Below are 21,923 nucleotides of genomic sequence, written 5' to 3'. Positions count from 1 at the left end.
GAATCTCAGCATTGTTGTGATTTACATTTCATTGATGACTAAGGATACTGAATATTTCTCTTTTTTATTGGATACTTTATTTATTTACATTTTAAAGGTTATCCCCTTTGTCGATTTCCCCTCTGGAACCCCCCATCCCATCTTCCTTCACCCTGCTTCTATGAGGGCGCTTACCTACGTGCCTACCCACTCCAGCCTACTCACCCTAGCATTCCCCTACACTGGGGCATCAAACCTTCACTGGAACAAGAGCCTCTTATCTCACTGATGCTGAACAAGGCCATCCTCTGCTACATATGCAGCTGGAGCCATGGGACACTCCATGTGTACCCTTTGGTTGGTGGTTCAGTCTCTGGAAGCCCGGGGGGGCCTGGTTGGTTGATATTTTTCTTCCTATGGAATGCAAACCCCTTCAGCTCCTTAGTCCTTTCTCTAACTCCTCCATTGGGGGACTCCATGCTCAGTCCAATAGTTGGCTATGAGCATCTGTCTCTGTATTTGCCAGGCTCTGGAAAGACCCTCTCAGGAGACAGCTATATCAGTATTCTGTCAGCAAGCAATTCTTGGCATCCTCAATAGTGTCTTGGCTTGGTGTCTATAGATGGGATGGATTTCTAGGTAGGGCAGTCTCTGGATGGCCTTTCCTTCAGTCTCTCCTCTACACTTTGTCCCTGTATTTTATTTTATGAGTATTTTGTTCCCCCATTTAAGAGGGACTGAAGCATCCACACTTTGGTCTTCCTTCTTCTTGAGTTTCACGTGGTCTGTGAATTACTTTAGGAGTTTCCTAGCCATTTGAGATTCCTCAGTTGAGAACTCAGTTGCTGCTGCTAATCACCAACACCCAGAAGTATAGTTTTTTACAATACGTCCTTATGATTCTTTATATTTCTTTGGTATTTGTTGTTATGCCTCCTGTTTCATTTATGATTTTGTTCAGTTGGATATTTTCTCCATGTCTTTTAGTTAGTTTGGATAATGCATATCTATCTCATTTATTTCCTCAAAGAAAAACCTGTTTTACTGAGCCTCTGTATTATTCTTTTTGTTTCTATTTTATTGATTTTAGACTCTAGTTTAATTTTATTTTTATTTATTTATTTATTTAATTAATTTTTTTTGCTGTCTACTTCTCTTGCATTCATTTTTTCCATTTTTTTCTAGAAATTTCCTGTGTGATATTCATTTGAAAGCCTTCAGTTTCTTGTCTTTTTTATTAGTTATTTTACTTATTTACATTTTAAATTTTATCCCCTTTCCTGGTTTCCCCTCTAGAAAACCCCTATCCCATCCCTCGCTTCTATGAGGGTGCTCTCTCACCCACCCAACCACTCCTGCTAGCATTCCCCTACAATGGGGCATCAGTCCTTCACAGGACCAAGGGTCTCTCCTCCCATTGATGCATGACAAGGCCATCCTTTGCTCCATATGTGTCTGAAGCCATGGGTTGCTTTATGTGTACTCTTTGGTTAGTGGTTTAGCCCCTGGGAGATCTGCAGGGTCAGTTGGCTGATACTGTTGTTCTTCCTATGGGATTGCAAACCCCCTCAGGATTTCAGTCCTTTCTCAGATTTGTCCATTGGAGGCCGTGTGCTCAGTTCAATGGTTGGCTAAGAGCATCTGCCTCTGTATTTGTCAGGCTCTGGCAGAGCCTCTCAGGAGACAGCTATATCAGGCTCCTGTCAGCAATGCACTTCTTGACATCCACAATAGTGTCTGGGTTTGATGTCTGTATATGGGATGGATCACCAGGTGGGGCAGTCTCTGAATGGCCTTTACTTTAGCCTCTGCCCCACAATTTGTCTCCATATTTCCTCCAAGGAGTATTTTATTCCACCTTCAAAAAAGGACTGAAGAGCCCACACTTTGGTCTTCCTTCTTTTTGAGCTTCATGTGGTCTGTGTAATGTATCTGGAGTAATTTGAACTTTTGGGCTAATATTCATTTAACAGTAAGTGCATACTATATGTGTTCTTTTGTGATTGGGCTACCTCACTCAGGATGTTATTTTCCAGTTCCATCCATTTGCCTAAGCATTTTATGAATTCATTGTTTTTCATAGATGACTAGTACTTCATTGTGTAAATGTACCACATGTTCTGTATCCATTTCTCTGTTGAGGGACATCTGGGTTCTTCCCATCCCATGACTATTATAAATAAGGTTGTGATGAACATAGTGGAGCATGTGTCCTTATTACATGTGGGAGCATCTTCTGGGTATATGCCAAGGAGTGGTATAGCTGGGTCCTCAGGTAGTACTATGTCCAATTTTCTGAGGAACCTCCAGACTGATTTCCAGAGTGACTGTTCCAGCTTGCAGTCCCACCAACAATGGGGGAGTGTTCCTATTTCTTCACATCCTTGTAGGTAACTACTGCTATGAACTTAAATCTGTAGAAGTGTTTCTTTTACAAATTTTGATGCACTTGTGTTTGGGGCAGAGAAGTTAAGAATTGCAATATCTTGTTAGTGGATTTTTTTCTTTGATGATTATGTAGTACTGTCCGTTATTGTTTCAAATTAGTTTGTGTTTAAAGTCTATTTTGTTAGCTATTAAAATGGCTATATCAACTTGCCTCTTAGGACTATTTGCCTAGAACAGCTTTTATCAACCTTTTTCCCTGAGATGATATCTTTGATGTTAGGTTATGTCTTTTGGATGTTGCAGGACAGATCCTGTTTTCACATCCATTCTTTCCATCTGTGTGTTCTTTTTTTATTTGTTTGTTTTGTCTTGTATTGCATATATTGATATTGAGAGATACCAATGACCAATGATTGTTTATTCCTGCTATTTTGTTGTTAGTGGTGATTGTGGTAGTGTTAGTCGTTGCAGCCGGCAACAACTAACTACTAGTATTGAAAATGGTAGTAGTGCTGATGGTATATGTGGGTATTTCTGTGCTTCCCTTCTTTTGATTTTTCCTCTCTGAGATTATTTATTCCCTATGTTTTCATGATTATAGTTAACCTCCTTTGGTTTGAGTTTTCATTCTTCTACCTTCTGTATGGCTGGGGATTTGAATAGATATTTTCAAAATTTGGCTTTATTGTATAATATCTTATTTTCTTCATCTATAATGATTGAGAATTTTGCTTGGTGTAATAGTCTGGAATAACATCTGAACATGACAGAGCCATTGGAATCATGAAATAACAGAGCTATTGTTGTTTCCACTAATTGTGCAGAAGACTGGACCTGCTAACACTCAGACATTAGATGGCGAAAGGCTCCTAGGACCCAAGGTCTCTGTACATCATTATTGAATACTGATAGAACAAAGTCATTGTCCTCAGTTGAATATGTACAGGTGAGCCTAACAGGCTCCATAAGATAGTACTAAATTTATAAGCAAAATTGAAAGTCCTGGAGCTTGGATGGAAAAGAGAGATTAGTAGAAGGGGTATGAAACAGGTATTTTTAGAAGGTAGGATTGAAGTATTCAGGATATATCATGTACATAAATACAATGATGAAAAAAGATCAAATTTTATTAGTAAATAAAAAAGTTAAAATAAACAGTATTATTTGGAAAAGTAGAGAACATAACATAGTCTATCAGGGGCTTTTCTCTGGAGTGGGTTTATTCTCTTTCTCTGTAGCCATTGATTGCTTGTGGCTCTTTGTCTAGGTGTAGCAGCTTGTGAAATGTTTCTCTATCCAATGGTATGTCAATTGAAAGTGTCCTTTCTCAGCTCTCATTTAGGCAGCCATATTTTTGATATTTCATAATGTTGTTCCCTGTCATATATAGAAGACACTACTTAAATGGAAGACAACATATAAATGAGGAAAATGAAATAAATATGGTACTGATGTATGAAGTTCCAAAAACAATGAAACAATGATAGTGAACATGAAACAATGTCAACAACATAATATATGAAAAAGTGTAGAATACGGTTTTATGTTAATTTATTTGAATGAGTGAATTTTATATCTAAAGAAAAGCATAATGCCTAATGGGCTTCTTAAAATAGCTGCTTACTGAAGAAAAAACAGAAGCCTTGCATAACTGTAATAATGGTACATGCCTTTAATCCCAGCATTTGGGAGGCAGAGGCTGTCGGATTTTTGAGTTTGAGGCCAGCCTGGTCTACAAAGTGAGTTCCAGGACAGCCAGAGCTATACAGAGAAACCCTGTCTCAAAAAACAAAAAACAAACAAACAAAAAAAAACCACAAAAAAACAAACAAACAAAAAAGAGGCTTCATCTTGAAACTGCTGTAGAGACTTGCTTGGGGAATCCTGTGGAGGGGTGGGAGAGGAAACTTGGAGGAAAGAAGGAAGGGGAAGCAGAGTCTGGATGTAAAGTAAGTAAACAACTTAATTACTATAAAGGAAAGAAAGAAAGAGCAGTATGCCTCAACAAAAGGTCTTTAGCAAAACTCCTCAGCTTTTCCATTCAGAAAAAGCATCACTAATTTTAAAAAATGAAAACAATGAAATGTTGTGCTTCATATTAAAACTGCTTCTTCATGGGGACATGTGAATTTTTCTCTATCTGGCATCAGAGCCTTGTAGATGATCTCCGTTCAGGGAAACATCTTTGTTGGGGTTTCCAGGCCTATAATGCCTACTTTAGAACCCATGATGAAACAAATCTGAAGAACTTCTACCAGTTCTGTCACAATTTTCTTTCTATACCTCCATTTCTTTATGGTATTCATAGTGTTTAAAATCTAGGATTATAGAGGCATGCCTATATTCTCTCATACCACCAACTGTGTACCCATAAGTAATTCTTATAACCATTTTTACATCCACAGTATAAGAAAAGAAGATATATATATTTAACAGTATATTTTAAAATGTGACATGGAAAGATATTTCAGGTAATTTTTCAAAGGAAAAAATGTGAAAAATAAATCTTACACATTGAAAAAACATTTCTGATTGCGCCTTATTTGAGATATAAATAATGTACATGAATGCAACCTTAATATATTTACTAATATGACAAATGCATATTGATGTTAATAAACAAACCTAAAACTATGGACACAAATATATTTGTTCAATAAAATATAATCTCCGCTGTGGCTTATTTTTGGCATTAAACCTTTTGTTGTAAAAGATGTTTAAGATAATAAAACATCATTTCAAGGTTATTCTTCCAATTCTGAATAGCTAGGTATCTGAAGCAATAGGGACTTTCTATCAAATTCTTAGAGACAACTAGGGGCCACAGGAATACCCCAAATTACTGGAGGAGATTCTTTGTTTGTTTGTTTGTTTTATTAGATATTTTCTTCATTTACATTTCAAATGCTATTCCCTTTCCTTGTTTCCTTTCCAAAAATCCCCTATAACTTCCCGCTGCTCCCCAACCTACCCACTCCCTGCTTCCTCGCCCTGGCATTCCCCTATACTGGGGCATATAATCTTCACAAGACCAAGGGCCCCTCTTCACTGGAGGAGATTCTTTTCAATTCTCTTGAACAACTCAAGAGAAGGCTTCTCATGTCTGACACTGAATTTCTCATCGGGACTAGCTCTGAGAGTATCTGAAGGTTTGATACAAGTTGACAAGGGAGAGAACAATCAATAATCTTACCTATTTGCAAATCCTATGAATAATGATGGCCATCATATCAAGATATCCCTAAGGGTGCAATGATGGCACCAACCAACAACTGTCTAATTGTCTTAAGTCCTACATAACATGAGGGAATTGATGCCTGGTACTTTATACGTAGCCAAACAACTGAACATGTCAATAGTGGTACTAGATTTATCTTGTATTCAACCTATGGAGGCCAGGTTTTTCACTTAGCGATGTGTCCTTAAGACTCCTCCCTATTTTTTCAAGGCTCAATGTCTAATCTCTTCCCCTTTCCTTATATGGAATGTACTATAATTTGCTTATCCACCATCTTTTAAAGGATATTTTGGTTAGTTGTCTGTACTGAAAAAGATAAATAAAGCTGCTACATTCATATGCAAGTTTTCTCTTGCACACCTTCTTTCAAACCACTGCATAGCAACTATCTAGGAGCAGATTGACTATGAGAGAAGATGATGATTTGCTTTGGCCTTTTGTTGGTTTTATTTGGGTTTAGTTTGGTTTTGATTTAGATTTTAGGACAAGGGAAGAATAAAGTTCTTCCCTTGTAGGAAGGTAGGGAGTCTCTTGTAGGAAGGTAGGTAGGGAGTCTTGTAGGAAGGTAGGGAGTCTCTTGAATGAATTGCAGGAGAGTAAAATATGAACAAAATATTTTCTTTGAAAATATTCAGTTAAAAGAAAAGCTATCAATTCTCTTCTAAAATGTCACTCATTCTAAATTCTCATAAAAAAATAAAGCAAATACAATTTTACATTGTTTCAGATCTTTTTTAATATTAAGAAATCTTGGGGTCAGGATTTTCTTTTCAAGTTTAGTCATACTGGTATATGTCATATGTTGAATAGTTTTATTTTGTAATTCTCAAATTTCAAATAAAGTTTACATTTTTTTCATGCTGATGATACATTCCCATATTTTCTTTGATGAAATGGCTATTCAGATTTTTGCCTTTGTCTTAATGCTTTTTTTTTCTTTGTGATTTAATGCTTAGTGTTATTTACTTATTGTAGATAAATGTTTCTCATGGGATATATATATTAAAAATATTCTCTGTCATTGTGTGGTTTGCTTTATGTTTTTTATTGACACACAAGCAGAAAAATGTGGGCAGATAAAAATAATCAGATAAACATTAAGATGTTAGCCTCCTCATATGGAAACTTTTGTCCCATGAGCCCAGTCAAAAGCTCCAAAGAATTGGTATTTCCATTTCTATCCAAGTTGGCCAAGCTTGAATCTTCCTTTGTGCTCTTGATAACTCAGTGTTATAATAAGTTATATCAATTTATATACATGGCAAATTTTATCTCAAATTTATTTGTTAACTTACTTTAATTATGCAAAGAAGTAAGAAAATTTAATTCATAACAAGGAAAATTTGTTGTAGTTGAAATATATTCATATTTTAAATGAACAGACAAAAGCACAAAAAAAATGTTCTGTATGTAGAAATCATAGCATTTAAATAAAAACAGACGTTTCAGATAGGAGATACCTCTATATGAGCTATTGGTTAGAGAGTGCCCAGAGGCCTCCCAAATAATACAGGAAGTTACTATTTCTCTTGGTTGCCCATCATAGGTAGAGAGTATGCTCTTATTGTTAATTACATGATACACTTTGGACACTTGGCACAGAAATCAAGTTGGAATAGAGCTGGAGGCTTCCTCCTTTTTTTGCTATCATTCATGATGCCAGAAAAGATAAGGCAGGACATTGCAATAGAACATTTATTAAGTTTCACTTATCTATAGATTATGTATGGTATAATACCGTATTTCCAGTAAAGGAACAATAATTCCACAACTACTTGAGGGATAATTTTCCTTACATTACATAACATACCCAAGTAAACTACAGTCTTTTTATTGGATATTTTATTTATTCAAATTAAAATTTATTTCAAATTTTATCCTCTTTCCTGGTTTCTCCTCTGCAAACTCACTATCTCATCCCTCCTTTCCCCTGCAGATGAGTGTGGTTCCCCTCCCACTCACCCACTCCCACCTCACCACCCTGGCATTCCCCTACTTCGGGAACTGAGCCTTCACAGGACCAAGAACCTCTCTTCTCATTGATGCCAGACAATTCCATCCTCTGCTACATATGGGGTTGGGGCCATGGGTCCCTACATGTGTATTGTTATGGTTGGTGGTTCAGTCCCTGGAAGCTCTGGGAGCTCTGGTTGGTTGATATTGTTGTTCTTCCTGCGGGGTTGCAAACCCATTGACCTCCTTCAGTCCTTTCTCTAACTCCTTCATTGGGGTCCCCATGCTCATTCCAATGATTAACTACGAGCATCCACATCTATATTTGTCAGACTCCGGCTGAGCCTTTCAGGAGACAAATGAAAATGTATACCTACTTCTGGACTATAATCCTGTATCATGCCTTGTGTTTGTACACCTGATTGTACACCTGTTTGTACACCTTATTCATTTATTTACTTAAATATTTTCTACTATTTGTAGCCCAGATAGCCTGCAAATTCAGGGTCTTTGTAACACTTTCTTTGTGGTAATGTGATCACAAACCTACTTTACCATTTAGTAAGTATTACCAATGCTTTTTGTTGACATTTTATTTTAGTTGTCACTTCTTTGATTTTGTTTATTTATATGTTTGTTGCTGTTCATATTGCTTTTCTTTTTAAGGTATCTCTACACCATCAACCATGGCCTGTAATTCACTATGTATGAAAAACTGGCCTTAAAATTGTGATCCTTCTACATCAGTCCTCAGTTTCTTTAATTCTTATATCTTATGCATGTGCCATCATAGTTCTCTCTCTCTCTCTCTCTCTCTCTCTCTCTCTCTCTCTCTCACACACACACACACACACACACACACATACTTTCTCACAAAATATGTGTGTGTGTGTGTGTGTGTATGTTTACCTCTCTAGTTGGTGACATGAACCTGGAAGAGCATTGCCTGGGAATGAGTTGGAAAAAATTATCATTCAATAGCAGATTTTATTCAAAGCACTAAACAACTTTTTCTCTTCTAGTTAAGAAGAATCAGATTAGTATTGGGTTCGATCACAAAGATAAGCCACAACAACAACAACAACAAAAAAAAACCATGCTTTTCCATGGAGGCATATGAATGCAACAGCTGTAGTAAACTCAACCTATCTGCTACATCTGGGCAGAATACTCAGCACATTCCATGAAAAATTCCATGTTTTTGAAGAAACTGACGTCAAAAGACACTTATCCTTTTTTTTTTCTTGAAGTTTTTTATTTTTATTTTTTTATACAAGCACTCAGAATACCCCTTGCACAACTTATTTCACATGTAGGCTGAGTTCTGTCATGCACACACCTGTGTGTGAGTGTGTGTGTATGTGTGTTGTTATGATTGTTTATCCACAGATAAACAAACATAAAGTTAGAAAGTAGCATGATCTTAATTAGAAAATGGTAAAATTAAACAAGAGTTTTTTAAACAAAGTATCATATTTACATAAAGCAGAATGTAAGACATCAATCAAGAGATGGGAACATTTAAAAATGTAAATGATGCTCTTTAATGCATAGTTTTCACAGCATTATGAAGCTTGTTTAGGACATTTGCCCTTAGAAACCTTAGGAAAAAACTTAGAAAAAAACAATATACAGCCTAAATAATGGCTATGACAGAAAAAAATATGAATTTATATACCTGCATTATTTTTATCTCTTCTGATAATCATTGGGCACTTATTATTCAGTCTACATATCTCATCATGAAAAACTCACAACCTTGTTCTGAGTTACCTTTCCAAGAATAGGAACCAAACAATCTTGAGAGGATGGGGATAGAATTTCCTCCCAGAAAAATAATGGATTTGTTTAGTAACACTTTTTAAAAGGAAATTTCTGAGAGTTGTAAAACTGAGATCCATTTTTCAACAGCTTCTACCATTGAGAGTTCCTTATATTGAGGCTGTAATAGATACAGTACCTTCTGTCATCTTTCTCCACACTAGCTCTATGAGATGTGAAGTGAAGACATAAGAATTTAATTGACAGTGTGAATAATGTCTATTATACTGTGAATGATTAAGTTGTTTGAAGATGACTCAAGTCTTTTGTGGTTTCTCTGAATATTAATTAACAGTGGCAAGTTCAATTATGAATTTGGAAGTAGAGTAAATTCTTAAGCTTTTAAACATAAATTTTCACAACTGATATTTGCAGAGACTCCTTTTGCTATGCAAAATATGTCAACTCAAGACTGTTTACAACAGACAAATGGCATTTGTCAATAGAAATAAGGTAGATGTTATTACAAAGGCAGAAAGGAAGGTATGAAATAACATAGGAAGGGCATGAGGAGGAGGAGGAGGAACAGGAGAAAGGAAGAAAAGAGGGGAGGAGAGAGAAATAAAGAGAAGCAGTTCCCATGTTAGTCTTACGATTAGATTTTTACTTTGGTGTTAGGGTTCATATCTCTAAATTACTTTTTTAGACACCACCAATTTTAGACACCACCAATGAGGAATTGTAGTAAAATAGGCCCTGGCATAGTCTCACAAGAGACAGCTATATCTGGGTCCATTCAGCAAAATCTTGCTATTGTATGCAATGGTGTCAGCGTTTGGAAGCTGATCATGGGATGGATCTCTGGATATGGCAATCACTAGATGGTCCATCCTTTCGTCACACTTCCAAATTTTGTCTCTGTAACTACTGTAAGTATTTCTAAGGCAACTGAAGAACAATGTAAGCTGGAAATGAACAGAAGTATCTATCTAGAAAGGAAGTTTAGGGTTTCTGTGTTAGGAGGTAGCCCTTAAAACTTCTGACCTGGCATCTCACAACAGCAAAGACAGCACATGAAGCTGATGATCCTTGAGCACATGAATCAAACCAAGGCTCAGACATCCTCTTCCATGACCACCGCAGCTGCTGCCAGGTATAAAATGAGCCTTGCCTTAGGCTGTTGTAACAGAGTAAATGAAATCATTTTTTTTTCTATTTATTCCTGCTCTGCCACAGCCACGGTGTGCTCGCATATCAGACCTCATTACTTTTCATCCCAGGATATTATTTTCTAGGCAACACTCTGCCAGAGCAACCAACCTGAAATGCCAAGTGTTCAGGGTAACATTAAACTGACTTGGACCCAGTACCACTTCATCTAAAATTCATGTTGCTGCAAAGGTCTGTTCTGATACTCACTGATGAACTACAAAGGAAAAAAAAACTGCAGAGAGAAATATTTTAAACTTTTGATGAATGCAACAAATCAAGAATCCATGAACATCTCAATTACTTAGCGATATGGAATGAACGAGGTGGATAAATGAACATCATTCATGGGTTTGAAATGTTGTTTTTTATTACTTTTAAATTTCATATTTTTGACAGCCTAACATGTGAATATTACCTTTATATTGATGATTCTGAAATTTTATGAATCAATCATAATTTTAATTATGTTTTTGTTTGAAAGAGATTAAAAATGAAACCAATATATGTTAATATAAAGTTATGGAACCAGTTTACCTAATTCCACTTACGTATTTGAGGAACCTGTAATATCAGAATAATATAAGCAATGTGTGCAGACTCTATACATAATTTAATAAATACATACACAACACACCAAAATTTCAGTAATTATCAAATATGCTTATATTGGATAGCACTATATTGTGATGCTTAAAAAATTATTGGCCAATATCTTAAGAGTATATATTATTAGAATATATTTTATTAAAATAGTAAATCATTTTTACTATCTAGGGTAATATATCTAATTAGACAATCAAAAGAAGCTAGTTGCTTTGATCAAACGGAGCCAAATGATTTCATGATTTATTCTATGATGCTGACTTAAATACAAAACTCAGTCCATATTTGTAACTCATATTCACTTTCTGGTGAAGTATCAAAGCTTCATAGATGTTAGATTTATACATATTATTCTATGTATTTAATGAATGTTGTTTGCATCGTAAAATGTGGGTTTCTGAGAAATTTTCAAACCATCTTACACAACTCCATTTATCATGTTCTGTAATGAATAAAATGGAAGAACCGAAGGTGACACTGACAAATTAAACAATGTAGTAATCTATTCAATATTAAAATAAATTCCAATGCTTAATTCTCTAATACTTATCATTTAAATTAGGTTGATTTAAGAAATATTTTCTCCTAGCTCATATTTTGAAACAAAATCTCTTGGAATTCATCAAGTAGCAATAGAAAGATTACAAATCAAAGATTTACTGTACCATTAACAGAGCATACTCAATATTTTGCAGATATAGCCTCAAAAGTGAAACATTGCTTCATGAAAAATGCTCATAATACTCTGGAAGCTTGGAAAACACACTATATTGAGAAGGCTGTGCCCTAAGAATACATTAACACTAAACAATTTCTGGAAGAAAGCAGGAGGCAGGGAATTGATTGCAATTTAGACAGAGAGCCTCAGTGAGGCAGTTTTAATAGAACATCATGCTTCTGTGGCTTCACCAGTGAGACACTTGCCTATGAAGCTCCTATTCCTGCCAGTAACTTCTTGTTTAGGCCTACATAAATAACCTTAAAATAGCCATTGTTTCACCAAACTGGACTTGTTCTACATTACTTCTTTGGTTTGTCATCTGGAGTAAATAGAGTTTATTATTGTTCCCCTAGAAGAAGTTACAACCTTCACTGAAAAGCATCTGCCCATAACTCACTCATGGTTGTGATGAACAGTAATGATGTATCTTCTGCCCAGCGAACGCAATCATAAATATGTAACAGAATGCAAATTTCTATTTCTATATTTTATGAATACACAATTTTCCATCCAAATTAAGATATAGCATGTAACCGACATCTTAAAGTATAAATGTACCTTTGGAAATAATAACATTCTTCACCAGAAAGGTTAACCAAATTCCTCATTCCCATCATACCAGAAAATCCAACCACTAATGGAAAAGAAGAACATGAAACATTATTATGATACTTACCATGCTTGTGACACTTTAATACAAGGCTCTTGTAGGAATACTTGCATTTTTTTAAATTTGTACTTCTGATCCCTATAGATAACTTCTCTGCTTACAAAGCCCCCAGCCTCTGTGAGAGTGTAGAAACTTGCAAATCTCTAAATCTCTTTGATAGTATATATTCTCTTACTATCCCCCATCTTGCAATCACTGGGAGGAATTTTCCTGAAGTAAACTATATTTCCTTGAAATTTTGTTCTCTTCTGTGCATTTTTCTTTTCTTTTGTTGCTTTTTATATTTTTGGGTGTTTTTGCTTGCATGTATAATGTGTGCCACATAAATGCAGTTCTGAACTACCATGTGGGTGCTGGAAACCAAACCTAGGACTTCTGCAAGAACAGCATGTGCCTTTATACACTAAACCATCTCTGCTATCCTCCCCTAATATGTTTCTATGTAAGATACATAAAGTTCTAAATTGGATTCCTTTTTTTTTTTTTTTTTTTGGTATGACTTTAAGGAAATCATACAAACATTGATTCATTTACATAAAAGATATATAGAGAGAGACAAAGAAGAAAAGTGGAGATTTCTTTTGCTCCTTGGAGTTGAACTCACAAACAAGAACATATACAGATGATATCCCTAAGCACTAAGCCCAGCAGGGTTTGTTTTACAGGAGCAAGTGACCTTCTCCGTTTTATTTTTAATTTTATTACAGCATAACATTCATCTGAGACAATAGAGAAAATAACTTAGATATTACCATGAACTTTTATTCCTTGTTATACAGACAAGAATATTTGTGTTTTTTTAAAAAGATTGTAGACATAGTCCCAATATCAAGAAAAATAAAGTGACAATTTCAATTTAATTCATAACAAAACACAATTATGATAATGTTTTAGCAGCATTGAGGGATTTGAGACATTTTGCAGAGAAATGGTCCTAATACATACTCAAATGCCTCTAAAAATAAAACCTAACTCCAGTGAATTGTAAACTTCCATCACAGTCTTGAAGCTAAAATCCTAGAATAAAAACCACACTAAAGGAGACACCAAATAATTCCTGAAATTGTGATAGTTCTGAAAAAAAAACTATAATTCTTCTCATCATTATCATTTTTAAATACATCTGTAGGTAATAAGACTTTCAAATTGATGACTAGTTTTTAAAGTGACTTCAAAAAGTGAGAAAGAAATGGGTTACAAATAACACATATATGAGATTAATAGGTTCACAGTCTGACACAGGTAATAAACACCATCTTGAATTTGAGAGTATCTAATCCCAAACAAGTCACACACAGATTTACAATTCATGATAAGAAACAAGACAGTATTGTAGGACTCATATTAATTTTGTCAAAATATAAAGAGAAGTTAAAGGAATAATAGACAAGAAATGAAAGCAAACCAGCTAAACTTGTTTCAATTAACTTGTGATTCTCTTTATGGTTTTCTTCACAGCAACTTTGACATCCTTGTTCCTGAGGCTGTAAATAAGGGGATTCAGCATGGGCACCAAAAATGTATAAAACACTGAGAAAAATTTTCCCTGACCCACAGTCTCAGCAGATGATGGTTTGACATAAGCAAGCAGCCCAGATCCATAGAAGAAACTAACAGTTATGATGTGGGACCCACAAGTGCCCAGGGCCTTGGACCAACCCTTACCTGATGACATATGAATGATATTGAAAAGGATCATAGCATATGAGATGAAGATAATCAGACTACATAAAATGATAGCTGTACCCACCACAGCAGTACTCACAAGCTCATTGAGATAGGTGTTACTGCAGGAGATCCGAAGGACAGGGAAGATGTCACACATGTAGTGATTGATGACGTTGTTATTACAAAAGTTGAGCCTAATCATTAAACCTGCAAGAACCATGGCACTAGAAAACCCTATCAAATATGATACAAACATCAGCAGACAACAGATCCTAGGTAACATGATAGCCTTGTAAAGTAAAGGCTTACAGATGGCCACATAGCGATCATAAGCCATGACTGTCAGCACCCAACTCTCAGAATGGGCAAAAAAGCAGAAGAAAAACAGCTGAGTCATGCATCCTGTAAAAGGGATGATATTCTTCTCTGAAACAAAACTCATCAGCATTTTGGGTGTAAAAACAAATGAATAACAAAAATCAATGAAGGACAGATTGAAAAGGAAAAAGTACATAGGAGTGTGGAGATTGGAGTTTAAGATGATAAGACTCATTAAGCTCAAATTACCCACCACTATAACAGTATGGTTCAGCAAGAACAGGAAAAACAGGGGCAACTGGAGCTCAGGTTGATCTGTCAGTCCCATAAGAATAAACGCAGACACTGAAGAGTCATTTTTTGTTGCCATTTGCTTCATGGATGGCCTCTGTAAGAATAGAAGGTTATACTACCAAGCAATTCATCCTTGACTCCAGAGGAATAAGGTAAAATTATTGACTTTTAAGCTTGTGTCAAAGAGGCATATAGCAAGCCATACAAAGATCTCCAACCACTCATGTCAACTCTGAGGAGCCCTTAGTTCCTCTCTATACTCCTAATAATGCATGTGTCTGTCCAGAAAGCATGAATTTTTAATGTTATTCCATCCCTTTCCATATTCTTTACTATCAACTAAAACTGAAAAGAGCAATGCATAAGAACATTTACACAGCATTCATAAGTTTGATAACCTTCAGTTTCAAGATACATAGCCAGGACAAGGATGGTTTTGTGCTTGCCTTTGCTTGCCTGGAGCTTCTTTGTGTTCTGGATCTCTTAGAGGCTTTCTCCTTACTATACTGAGAGGCCCAAGTATTCAATAGGAAAATAAAGTTATAGACATCAGCACAATGTATTTATGAATTCACAGAAGAGGTACACAGGGAATTCCTCTTTAAAATTTTCTTGACATATTTTATTCTACATACACAAAATAAATAGCAAACTTATGTAAGTCTCTAAAGTTTTGCCTCAGTCAAATGAGAATACTTATTTCAAAGCCAAGATTGCTGAGAAAATTCATTAGGACTACAGGAAATTATTCTCTTCTTTATGATTTCCTCCCTGTTGGATGTGTGCCTGGAGAGTCTTAATTAGTAACTTGTGCTTGCATTCAGTGCCACAGAACTAACATTGGATCTTTGGAGATTAAAAGTTCTAGTCAATTTGTTTCTTCCCACCAGGGTACCCAATCCCTTTGTCAGAGTTATGAGTGTTCTCCTTTGACCTTTTCCTCTATGCTTTGTAAAACTCCATAAGAAGAGTGTCCAGAACATCTTCATCTGCTGTTCATAGCTTACTGATTGCAATAATACACATCAGACAAATGGTTTAATACCATACAAAGGAGTTCTGCAAAGCCATTGAAAGGATAGGAACACTCTCAAATCAGCCTGAGTTTCTGCTCACTTCTCGACTTTCTGACTATGAAATTATGGATTTCCCTGACCCTTGATTATTTATAATTATATCTGTATATTTTATTCATGCCTATGAAATAGGAGGAAATAGGGGACTGTGTTTTGGACCAAAGTAAAGTCTGTGAGGGCTAATTATGTAAATTAAATAATAAAATCATTAAACCAAATGCAAGTTATATCTCACTGCTCTTATGAAAGTGATATACATAATGTGTTTAAAAATGTACTATACGTAAGAAAAGACATTGGGTAAATATTTGTCCCTTATCCTGTTTTTTCCCTATCCCTGACAAAGAGTAGAGCTGAGACTGAAGGAACAGCCACCTGGGGATCCATCCCATATGCAGCCACCAAAACAAGACACTATTGCTGATGCCAAGAAGTGCTTGCTGACAGGATCAAGATACAGCTATCTCAAGTTTCGAGCTGTGATGAAAGGATGGACCATCTAGAGACTGCCGTATCCAGGGATCCATCCCATAATCAGCTTCCAAACGCTGACACCATTGCATACACTAGCAAGATTTTGCTGAAAGGACCCAAATATAGCTGTCTCTTGTGAGACTGTGCCGGGGCCTAGCAAACACAGGAGTGGATGCTCACAGTCAGCTATTGGATGTATCACAGGGCTCCCTATGCAGAAGCTAGAGAAAGTACCCAAGGAGCTAAAGGGATCTGCAACCCTATAGTTGGAACAACATGATGAACTAACCAGTACCCCGGAGCTCTTGTCTCTAGCTGCATATGTATCGAAAGATGGCCTAGTCGGCCATCACTGGAAAGAGAGGCCCATTGGACTTGCAAACTTTATATGCCCCAATATAGGGGAATGCCAGGGCCAAAAGAATGGGAATGGGTGGGTAGGGAAGTGGGGGCGATATGGGGGACTTTTGGGATAGCATTGGAAATGTAATTGAGGAAAATATGTAATAAAAATATTAAAATTTAAAAAAAAGAAAAAAAAAAGAAAAAAAAAGATACAGCTGTCTCATGAGTGGCTCTGCCAGAGCCTTACTAATCCAGATGCAGATGATTGCAGCCAACCATCAGGCTGAACACGTGGACCACAATGGAGAAGTTAGGCAAAGTACTGAAGGAGCAAAAGCAGTTTGCAACCCCATAGGAAGAACAACAATATCATCAAAACAGACACCCCAGAGCTCTCACAGTCTAAACCACCAACCAAAGAATAAACATGGAGGCACCCATGGCTCCAGCTGCATATGTAGCAGAGGATGGCCTTATCTGGCATCAATGGGAAGGGAAGCCCTTGGTCCTGTGAAGGCTTGAGGGCCCAGACTAGGGGAATGCTAGGGCAGTAAGTTAGGAGTAGGGGAGCACCCTCATAGAAGCAGGGTACAAGTGATGGGATGGGGGGTTGTGGAGGGGAAATTGGATAAGAGAGACAACATTTGAATGTAAATAAGACCATTTGCACCCACAAGCTGTTCCACAGCCTACTGTGCACTGGTCCCCACGAAGAGAGACCTGTTATCCCAGGAGTTTTCACTCCTGAGCTCGGAGGTGAGACAACCACTTTTCTCCAATAACTGTGTGGAGTGGGGCTGCCAGGAGCACACAGGGCACAAGATCAGTGGAGCAACTGGGGCAGAACCCTTCTGGTCCGCCATCTGCACCTGCGAGCTGAGGCTGTTCCACAGCTTTCTGTGCACGGGTCCTGCCAGGAAAGCCCTGTTCTCCCAGGAATGTTTTCACTCCTGGCCTTGGAGACACTGCACAGAAATTCAACCAGGAAAGAGCTGATCTCCCAGGAGTACTGACACAGGCTTATAGACCCACAGGAGGAACAAGCTCCAGCCTGAGACTGCAAGAACATCTAGCACCAGAGATAACCAGATGGTGAATCATACTTACAGAAACCAAGACCATTCATCATGATCATCAGAACCCAGCACTCTCAACACAAAATGTCCTGGATACCCCAACACACCCTAAAAGCAAGAATCAGATTTAAAATCATATCTTATGATGCTGGTAGAGGATTTTAAGAAGGACATTAATAACTCACTTAAAGAAATACAGGAGAACATGGCTAAACAGGTAGAAGGCCATAAAGAGGAAGCACAAAAATTCCTTAAAGAATTATGGGAAAACACATCCAAACAGATGAAGGAAATGAACAAAACAATCCAGGATCTAAAAATGGAAGTAGAAACAATAAAGAAATCACAAAGGGAGACTACTCTAGAGATAGAAAACCTAGGAAAGAGATCAAGAGTCATAGATGCAAGCATCACCAACAGAATACAAGAACTGGAAGAGAGAATCTCAGGCACAGAAGATACTATAGAAAACATTGACACAACAATCAAAGAAAATAAAAAAACACATGAAAATCCTAACTCAAAACATCCAGGAAATCCAAGACACATGAGAAGACAAAACCTAAGGACAATAGGTATAGAAGAGACTGAATATTCCCAACTTAAAGGGCCAGTAAATATCATCAACAAAATTATAGATGAAAACTTTCCTAACCTAAAAAAAGAGATGCCCATGAACATACAAGAAGCCTACAGAACTCCAAATAGATTGGACCAGAAAAGAAATTCCTCCCATCACATAATATTGAAAACACAAAATGCACAAAACAAAGAAAGAATATTAAAAACAGTAAGGGAAAAATGTCAAGTAACATATAAAAGCAGACTTATTAGAATTACACCAGACTTCTCACCAGAAAGTATGAAAGCCAGAAGATCTTGGGTAGATGTCATACAGATGATAAGAGAACACAAATGCCAGCCCAGGCTATTATATCTAGCAAAATTCTCAATAACCATAGATGGGGAAACCAAGATATTCCATGACAAAAAAAAATATATATAATATCTTTCCACAAATCCAGTCCTCTAAAGGATATTAAAGGGAAAACTCCCACACAAGGAAGGAAACTACACCCTAGTAAAAGCAAGAAAATAATCTTTTAACAAACCAAATAGAAGATAACTACACACACACACACACACACACACACACACACACACACACACTAATTCCACCACTAACAAGAAAGAAAAACAGGAAGCTACAATAACTTTTTCTTAATATTTCTTAATATCAATGGACTCAATTCCTCAATAAAAAATTATAGACTAACAAATTGGATATGTAAACAAGACCCAGCATTTTGCTGCATATAAGAAACCCAACTCAGTGACAGAGACAAGTTCTACCTCAGAATAAAAGACTGGAAAACAATTCTCCAAGCAAATGGTCCAAAGAAACAAGGTGGAGTAGTCATTCTAATATCGAATAAAATAGACTTCCAACCTAAATTTATCAAAAAGATAAGGAAGGACACTTCATATTCATCAAAGGAAAAATCTACAAAGAAAAACTCTCTATTCTGAATATCTATGCTCCCAATGCAAGGGGACTCACATTCATAAAAGAAACTTTACTAAAGCTCAAAACACATTGCACTGCACACAATAATAGTGGGAGACATCAACACTCCACTCTCAGCAATGAACAGATCATGGAAACAGAAACTAAACAAAGACACTGTGAAACTAACAGAAGTCATGAAACAATGGATTTCACAGATATTTATGGAACATTTTATCCTAAAACAAAAGAATACACCTTCTTCTCAGCACCTCATGATACCTTCACCAAAACTGACCATATAATTGGTTACAAAACAGGTCTCAACAGACACAAAAAGATTGAAATAATCCATGCATACTATCACCATAGTCTAAGGCTGATCTTCAACAACAACATAAACAATAGAAAGCCCACATCTACATGGAAGCTGAACAACAATCTATTCAACGATATCTAGGTCAAGGAAGAAATAAGAAAGAAATTAAGGACTTTTTAGAGTTTAATGAAAATGAAGCCACAATATACCCAAACTTGTGGGACACAATGAAAGCATTGCTAAGAGGAAAACTCGTACCTCTGAGTGCCTCCAAAAAGAAACTGGAGAGAGCATACACTGGCAGCTTGACAGCACATCTGAATGTGCTAGAACAAAAAGAAGAAAATTCACCAAAGAGGAGTAGACTGCAGTAAGTAATCAAATTCAGTGCAGAAATCAACCAAGTGGAAACAAAAAGGACTATAAAAGAATCAACCAAAACAGGAGCTGGTTCTTTGATAAAAATCAGCAAAATAGATAAACCCTTGGCCAGACTAACTAAAGGACACAGAGACAGTATTCTAATTCACAAAATCAAAAATGAAAAGGGAGACATAACAACAGAAACCAAGGAAATCCAAGCAATCATCAGATCTAACTACAAAAGCCTGGACAAAACTGGAAAATCAGGATAAAATGTACAATTTTCTAGACAGATATCAGGTATCAAAGGGAAAATAGGATCAAATAAATTATCTAAACAGTCCCATTTCTGCTGAAGAAATATATATTAATAGAAACAGTCACTAATAGTCTACCAACCAAATAAAGCCCAAGACCAGAGGGGTTTAGTGCAGAGTTCTATCAAACTTTCAAAGAAGATCTAATACCAACACTTCTCAAACTATTTCACAAAATAGAAACAGAAGGAACACTACCCAATTCATTCTATGAAGCCACAATTATTCTGATACCTAAACCACACAAAGACCCAACAGGGAAAAAGAACTTCAGAAAATTTTCCCTTATGAATATTGATGCAAAAATACTCAATAAAATTCTCACAAACTGAATCTAAGAACACATCAACATGATCATCCATCATGATCAAAGAGGCTTGATCCCAGGGATACGGGGATAGTTCAGTATACAGAAATCTATCAGTATAATCAACAATATAAACAGACTCAAAGGAAAAAAAGAACATATGATTATCTCACTATATGCTGAGAAAGCATTTGACAAAATACAACGTCCCTTCATGATAAAAGTCTTGGAAATATCAGCAATTCAAGGCCCATACCTAAACATAGTAAAAGCAATATACAGAAAACCAGTAGCATCAAGTTAAATGGAGAGAAACTTGAACCAATCCCACTAAAATCAGGGTCTAGACAAGGTTGCCCACTCTCTTCCTTCCTATTCAATATAGTGTTTGAAGTCCTAGCTAGCGCAAGTAGACAACAAAAGGAGATCAAATTGAAAAGGAAGAATTCAAAATATCACTACTTGCAGGTGATATGATAGTATACTTAAGTGACCCCAAAACTTCCACCAGAGAACTTCTAAACCATATAAACAACTTCAGCAAATACCTGGATATAAAATCAACTCAAACAAATCAGTGGCCTTCCACTACACAAAAGATAAACAGGTTGAGAAAGAAATTAGGGAAAAAACACCCTTCAGAATAGTCAAAAATAATATAAAATACCTTGATGTGAGCTAAATAAGCAAGTGAAAGGTCTGTATGATAAGAACTTCAAGTCTCTGAAGAAATAAATTGAAGAAGAACTCAGAAGATGGAGAGATCTTGCATGCTCATGGATTGGCAGGATTGATATAATAAAAATGGCCATCTTGCTGAAATCAATCTACGGATTCAATGCAGTCCTCACCAAAATTCCAACACAATTCTCCACAGAGTTAGAAAGAATAATTTACAAATTCATCTGGAATAATAAAAAACCCAGTACCAAAGTATTCCACGACAAAACCAAATTCACACATTATCTTTCCAAGAATCCAGCCCTTCAAAGGATAATAACAGAAAAAAAAACCAATACAAGGACGGAAACCACACCCTAGAAAGAGCAAGAAAGTAAGCCCTCAACAAACCTAAAAGAAGACAGACACAAGAACAGAACAACTCTAACAACAAAAATAATAGGAAGCAACAAGTACTTTTCATTAATATCTCTTAACATTAATGGACTCAATTCCCCAATAAAAAGACATAGACTAACAGACTGGCTATACAAAGAGAACCCAACATTTTGCTGCTTAGAGGAAACCCATCTCAGGGAAAAAGACAGATACTACCTCAGAATGAAAGGCTGGGAAACAATTTTCCAAGCAAATGGTATGAAGAAACAAGCTGG

At 36.4% G+C, this 21,923-nt stretch overlaps 1 protein-coding gene across 1 annotated transcript; it reads right to left on the bottom strand.

Moving 5' to 3' along the window:
- Positions 1-13,948: 13,948 nt before the first annotated feature.
- On the bottom strand, positions 13,949-14,890 carry LOC110302113 (olfactory receptor 8C8-like). The gene has a single exon (XM_021172895.2). The coding sequence runs from the start codon at positions 14,888-14,890 to the stop codon at positions 13,949-13,951; it is 942 nt and encodes a 313-aa protein (XP_021028554.1).
- Positions 14,891-21,923: the final 7,033 nt, after the last annotated feature.

Source organism: Mus caroli, unplaced genomic scaffold (assembly GCF_978045245.1).
Source record: "Mus caroli unplaced genomic scaffold, Mus_caroli_1 scaffold_11, whole genome shotgun sequence".
Lineage (NCBI taxonomy): Eukaryota > Metazoa > Chordata > Mammalia > Rodentia > Muridae > Mus > Mus caroli.
This window is presented reverse-complemented; position numbering and strand designations above follow the sequence as displayed.

Bases quoted from the DNA above. Each gene is read 5' to 3' on its own strand.
- LOC110302113 (XM_021172895.2), bottom strand. From the start codon at position 14,890: ATGAAGCAAATGGCAACAAAAAATGACTCTTCAGTGTCTGCGTTTATT.